Genomic DNA, 7,198 nt, shown 5'->3' with positions numbered 1-7,198 from the left:
AAATTAAACAAAAAAACATATATTTGGAAAAAAAAAAAATGTCTGCAGACAAAACCCCCAATTAATTAAAAACACAAAAATTATATACAACTTTACAAATTAAAATTTACTTAAGATACCCGTAAGGGGTCGTGGTGTAGTCTGGCAAAACTCTAACTTTATCAACGACTACTTGATACGTTTTAGTTTGATCAATAGTAATTAAAGTGTGATTGGGCAGGCGACGTATTTGGGGACCAATGGGTACTTGTACCGAGTTCATTTCTGGTTTACCATCGTTGTTGACACCTAACAACTTTTTCATAATATCGAAATTGACGTGGTTCTCAGTAGACGAATTTAAATAAAATCCTTTAACTTTAATTATGTTAGTGATTTTTTCTGTTGCGGGGTCGTAAATGTTCATGGAGTAATTTTTTGCTCCTGCGCTTCCAAACTCACAAATGTAAGCGTCTTTGCCGTATGGCTCTAGCTCATTCTTTAACTCACCAAGATAGTCACCTGTAGGTAGTATAGGGGCTCCATCTGGCGAGAGGTAGATAAGGCTGTCCGTATCCATATAAAAACACAAGTCACCCACCAGCTCGAGATGTTTTAAAAGGTGAAGGCGTGCCATAGTTGTAGTATAGCACGCTATAACTACATTTGTATGTTTGTGAGCTATCTCGTTTTCTGCAATATCTTCTGATTTGACGAGAATAGTGTTGTCATTTAATGTCAATAGAGTTTTGACCTCTTTGTCGGGGTTAAGCAGTAACTCGTATAGGGTTTTGGCGTCTTTTATTATATCTGTTGAGACGTGACGGGTGTTTTGTCCGAACTTCCCCCAAAAAGAGTTCAGCATGAGCTTACTTAGGCATCTCAACCCCTCATTCTTTTCAATTTTATCGATATCTAAATCGATTCCCTCGACTTCTTGGTAATTTTTAACGTACTTTTCTTTATCCTCCTGGGTGACGCAATCGGCAGGGAACCCGCTAGCAAGAGTTTTATACTCGAGGAAGGCATTTACGTAATCTTTAAAAAGCCCGCCTTGTTTGGTCTCGGGATCATATTGGGTTACTTTGTATGCCTAGGCTTCATACATTCTAGTGATTGTGTATCCCCTCTCTACGGCGTACCTCAACTCATCTGTTACCCAGGTACCCCGCAGTTCTCTTTGATCAGGTGTGTGTGTGCAGTCACCTTGAAATTGAGTTTTACAACAGGTGTAGCATAGGGGGAATGTTAACTTCCCATTTATCCTCGCAGGCAAAACCGGATGGATCAGGTTTTGAGCCGGAAGCACGTCGCATTTGAGGAGTCCATCGAAAGAGAAGATGTCGGGGAAATTATCTAGAATAATTTTCGGGTGTCCGATAGGAATCTTTCCCGTTTTGTTCACGAAAGGGTATAAGCTAGTGAAATCCACGTAGTGCATTTTCTCGGTCCCCGTTGTTTTATGGTATAGCTTGTTAGCACAGCAACGTCCACCGAAGAAGGCGTCGCGAGGGTTTAACCTTTTGGATGTTTTAACGCGGATGTCGTTACGTTTTAAAAATTCATTAATATCGGGGTTATTTGTTCTGTCTTGTTGCCACTCGCATTCCCATTTGACATTAACTGTATATCCGAGGGCCTCTAGTTGGCAAATTTTTTTCTCAGTTCTCGTGTATCTTGTGTTTAACGTTTCAGTAGGGTCACCATGTAACATCTTGTTTCTATTGATGGGAAAATGTATTTTACATCCATGATAATAGCAGCCCATATATTCGAACACTTCTTTGTTGACTGGACAATAGCCATCTACCTTTAGGGTTTGGATTTTAACCTCTTTACCCCTAAAAGAGGATTGAATGGGTATATTTCTGTCATGCGAAGTCCATTCAAGCCATTCAATGGCGCCTAAAGACTGGTTCTCGCCAAGTCTGTAATAGTTTGTTGGGATGATGCTAATGGTGTTTGATTTAAGATAATTTTTTCGATACACATAGGAACAAACGCCAGGGAGAGTAACTGAGCCGCAATTAAAAGGGTCTATGCTTGTAACTTTAAGTAGGAGGGACCGAAACGTTAAACACCCTAAAAATAGGAGTAGAGTGTCGTTCTCGCAATAATAATACAGCTCTTCTAAGAAGTTGAACCCTTTCTCTTTACTGCCTTCTGAGGTATACCATTTCATAAAGGTGTCCAAGTTTTTCCTTGTGAAATACTGGCACCCGTAAGCCTCTGTGGGGGGTAAAGTATTTTCTAACACGTAGTTTGTCTCCTCCTGTCTGTCTATATCGAACTCGTGATCCACTACGTTGAAAAGAAAATGGGGAAAGTAACCTTTGGCAGCATTAGGGAGCCCGAAAGTGGCAGGGAACCTAGATAAAGCTACAGGGATAAAGTTGTAGGAGTCGAGGAATAATAGATTAGAGAGCTTCATCTCTAAAATGCGCGTACCGTTAATTTTCAGAGTTTCGGGGACAAATTTCTCGTCCCTATTAATTATTTCCCTAATTAATAGCTGGTTGTCGTAATTGCTACCAAAATGGGATAATACGATAACTTTTTTCACATCGAATAAACTGACTAAATAATCTAGGAACGCAGCTATGGGTTTGCCTCCTGAGAAACGTTGTTTACGAGGTCCAAATTGATTGCATTTGATGCAATTAAAATCTAGGGATTTTTCCTCAATGCAGTCTTCGCAAACGGAGATACTGACGCATAAGATGGCTTGATGTTCATAAGCCCCCCAGCTTCTCTTGACATATTTTTGTCTGTATACATTCCACATCAAAGAAAACATACATTAGTTCAGGTATATTACGACGAGGTTTTTTCGAGGGGATAACGTTGGTGTTTTTATCCTTAATCACTTGAATGTAGCATAAATGATCGCTGGGTTGATGCTTTCCACATACTTGACAAAATATTTCTCCACAAGTATGGTTAGTCTTGCGGTTTGCGAAATCAATTGTTTTAAAACATTTTTTACAAAGGTAGAGCCTCTCACAAAGAGGTTTTTTGTTACCAGTTGGAATCAAGTGGCTGTTATAACAGTCGTCGCCCCAGAATTTTCGCAAACATGACCCACATGTTTTTTCACGTCCATGACAGACAGTCGGACGCATACATTTGAAACACCAATCGTTGCATTTATGAGATTGAATACGCCAGTAGGGGGTAAGACACTTCTCGCAAAAGTACTCGTGACTAAAAAGAGGCTTTAAATTGGTAATTACGTTGTAGTGATTATTTTCGTTAAGTAGAAAGAGTCGTGGTCTGGTGTCTGTAGGGTCATTTTCGCCTAATATTAAAAGGGGTACCCTATTTTCGAATTTATAGACAAAGATGGAGTAACCCGATAAATATAGTTTAAATTTCTGGAATGAGTCGGGGGTCCCACATTCAGATAATGCGACACCTGCCTTACGACATAGCTCTAAAGCCGCTGTTTTTTGCATTTTGTTGTGAGGAGCTGACCTGGCTACGGCGATGTAATGAGCTTTTAACTCTTCGTTGTTTTTGTTGTTCATGTAGTCACGATGAGAAATAGCCACACAGAGACTTCGAGCTAAGCACAGATTATCGGTACTCATAATCCGACGGATTCCACGCCTATCTTTAGAGAAAATATTGAAGGGTTTAAGTTGACGGCGATTAGATCGACCGTATCCTTCAGGAATTCTCACTATATGGAAAATAATTTTTACGGGACCTTGAAAAAATGTTCAATTTCGTCGTCATAAAGTAGATCGGCTAGTTGGTCAAAGAGAATAGAGGGGTCTACTTGGTCTAGTCTTTTAAACGACAACTCTAATTCAGACCTACAATTTACACCGAGGCTTCTCAGTGTTATTTGGACATAATCTGTTGCTCTGTACTCATTTAATATGTGCTCTGTAATACTACTTATACTGTCTACGGGGTCGTCTGTGATGTTTAGAACTAATTCTCTACCATACATATTAAATTGGTCATAGAATTTTTCGCTCTGTTCTAAGATTTCGCAATGAGGGACATCTTGAATGGGTGAAGGGGGGCCGCCGCCGCCCCACTGATCATACATATTGTCGTCTTCTGAATCCACAAGAGATTCTTGTTCGCTGGGTAGATAGTCGGAGAAGTTTAGAGACAGGTACTCGAAGGGGTCGTTTTGTTGACATTCCTGATTCAAATATGCCGCCATCTCTATATCGTATTGTGGGTTGTTGAAATCGGCGATTAAGGATTCTTCCTGGTTAGTGGGTAGTAATTCATTCCTGCGTCTTTCTATGCGATCGGCGTAAGAAATATTTAGTGGTCTAGGAATTAAGTTACTTAGGTGATCCAATTCGTCTATTGTATGGCAGTCTTCAGGTGTTCTAGGGACGGTTCTCATGTATTCAATGACATCAAGGAATGTCTGAATTATATTTAAACCCCCATTTATAATAAAAGTGGGTAAAGTTGATGGTACATTAGCAGGGTCGATGTGTAAATTGGCACATAGGAAAAAATAAAACTTGTATAATGAAGTTAGGGGCCAGGGCCTATTTACAGCTAATTCATCCAAATTCCAGCGAAGTGATTCAGGATCCATCTTGATGTTACGAGATCTAAAGTACGACTGCGATATTCTGATTTTTTCTCGCGTTATTTTATACTAAATTTCTCTAGGCTTATTAGCAGGGGGAGGGGGGTGGAGGGTTACCTACGCTTCTATTGGTCAATGGTACGTTGACCTTCCGGACGTGTTTAAACACGTCTAATATTGTTAGTCAATCAACAATAGGTGACATAAGATTGACATCCAGGTGGCAGATGGTAACAAAAGGCTAGATTTTTAAATTCAACAAAAGGATTGTAACAAAAGAGATGATGCGTCATTCCATTAGCGGGGTTTTTACGACATTACGTGAAGATGTATTGTTAAGAAAATATTTCTTCAATCAATCAAAGATTGACAGGTCTATTAATAGATAAATAGGTCAAGTTTACTATTGTATAATTTATTTACTCATCAGCTGTTATGGAGTCAAGTACACAAAGGATGTCGAGAATTCGTCAGATCTTGGAGATTAATCCCCAAAAATTACTTATTGTATTATTTATTTTATTGATTTTGGGGGTGCTGGAATTCCTTAATCTATGGTTTCAGAACTTTGACATAAAAATACGCCTACAGTCTAACAATGGAACAGTTAAGGACAATAGATATTTCGCAATAGCTACGTAAGAAATTTTGTATAAAAACCCCTGATTCAATTGAATAGAGCATCATTATTCGAGAAGATCCTAAACCTGCGAGATGGAAAATCAAGAAGCTCCCAAAAGGAAGATAGGTGTAACTAACGAACGTAAAATTAACGGCAGATTCCATATATCTAAAGAGTTGTTCTTAACAACTGGTTTTGTAAACGGAACCCTGGATCCTGAGGTTCGTCTATGCCGGAAACAATCTGTAAAAAGCTTTGCCATTTCTACGGAAACCTGGGAAAAGCTGATGCCGCGCTTACCCGTTTTAGCGGGCTGGACTGCCGCCCATGAAGCCAACAATTTCGAAATCGTTTTAAACGATACCCCCAATGAAAAGACAACAGTTGTGGCGTACCATAACACATGCCATATTAAAGACTTAATAAAGGAGGACTCTATTATTTTGACCAGTATGGAAACAGCGGCATTGAACCGCGTTTCAGGAGCTGTAAAGGAGCATCTCGTCAAGATAAATAACCATGCAATTGTGTTTACACACATGGCGGATATCATTATAGAAATTTATAATGATATTTATGACAATTTATACGGGGACCCCGATCATATATCTTGCTTAGATGACCAACCTGAAAAATTCGACGCTGTGGTGGGATATTTCACCAACTTTATAACGTCATACCAGGTCGTGACGAAATTCAACAATGTTCTACAAGAAGAAAATCTTGAAAATTATTTTTATAATTATAATTTATTTTCTGTAATTTCTGGTCAAATAACTTATTTAAAAACAAGCATGCATTTACTAACTCATTTTTAATTTTATTTGTATTTAATTTTATAAGTTTTATGTTTAAAATAAATTGAATTGAACTAAAAACTGTTCCATTTTATATAGCTAATACTAAGCATATCTTCTACTGTTTAAGCCTATGAAATTAAAGTTTAGAAAAACTAAACTTTGAAGGTAAAAATATAAGCTTAATTTAAATAAAGAGAAGTATATAAAGTCAAATCAGAATTTATTTTTTTTTAAAAAATTTACAAATTTTTTTTTAAAAAAATTTACAAAAAAAAATAAGATTTTTTTTTTACATTTTTTTTTACACCCCCGCTCTACCCCCCCCCTCCGCCGCTTCACGGCCGGATGAGGATCTGCACTAGTGCCGAGAACCCATGGAATAGTACGTCATCCCAGTTCTCGAACACTAGTGCAGCAGGCGCCGGCACCTCCAAAAAACGTACCCGGCGGTACAATGCCAACTGCCCTAGCTCGAGGGTTACACTAAGGAAGAGAGAGAGAGTAAAATTAGTTATTACTTGTTAATATTATGTATAAGAAATGTATTTAGCTTACCGGAACCCTCGGCAGTTAAAGGCCAGGAGGCTGTAACAAAAATTATAAAATTTGGTTTAAAAATTTGGTTTAAAATTTTTTACGGAATAAAAACCTTTTAAAAATACTTACTCATCAGGGATAAAAATCGAATGATTATAAATGACCTGCCGAACTTGGTTCAGCAGGTCATTTAAATAATCGGCATCCCCAATGACCTCCGAAAGTACCACCAGGTACAGTTGGATTTGGTAAACGAGGCTACGAATAAATAGAAATTATAATTTCGCGTTATATTACCCCAAAGATAAAAGGTATCACTTACAAGTCACTATTGACATTTAAGTCAGCCTCTCCCGGCCGAGGCATGGCTTGCCATGGATATATACTATGGAGAGGTTGGTAATAGTGTTGAGGTTCGGGCGTCGGTGGCGGGGTGGGCGGGAGTGACGGGCTAGTCGGTGGGGTTGGTGGCATGGGCGGCGGCGGTGATGGGGTTGGCGGGCGCCGTTGTGGCCCCACAACGCAGTGCGGCCGGCGTTGAGGGGCATCTGGGGTCCCGGAAAGGGACGACTCCGACGAGTCGGAATATTCACAGGGAGAGTACGGGGTGTCTACCCCGTACACATAACTATAGAGAGAGATTTTTTAGGTCTTCTCTCTTTAAAAAACTAAGTTTTTAAAAAGTTTTTTTCT

At 39.1% G+C, this 7,198-nt stretch overlaps 1 protein-coding gene across 1 annotated transcript; it reads right to left on the bottom strand.

The window, feature by feature from the left end:
- Positions 1-6,302: 6,302 nt before the first annotated feature.
- LOC149680180 (uncharacterized) lies at positions 6,303-6,874 on the bottom strand. The gene is made up of 4 exons (XM_089834644.1): positions 6,828-6,874; positions 6,635-6,763; positions 6,524-6,553; positions 6,303-6,451 (listed from the first exon to the last, which is right to left on the bottom strand). Exons 1-4 carry the CDS (start codon positions 6,869-6,871, stop codon positions 6,304-6,306), a joined length of 351 nt encoding a protein of 116 aa, XP_089690770.1. The 5' UTR covers positions 6,872-6,874; the 3' UTR covers position 6,303.
- Positions 6,875-7,198: the final 324 nt, after the last annotated feature.

Source organism: Phalangium opilio, unplaced genomic scaffold (assembly GCF_054372755.1).
Source record: "Phalangium opilio isolate 3A_F unplaced genomic scaffold, DU_Popi_V2 ptg000039l_2, whole genome shotgun sequence".
In the NCBI taxonomy this organism is placed as follows: Eukaryota; Metazoa; Arthropoda; class Arachnida; order Opiliones; family Phalangiidae; genus Phalangium; species Phalangium opilio.
The sequence above is the reverse complement of the archived record's forward strand: the minus strand, read 5'-3'. Positions and strand labels throughout refer to the sequence as shown.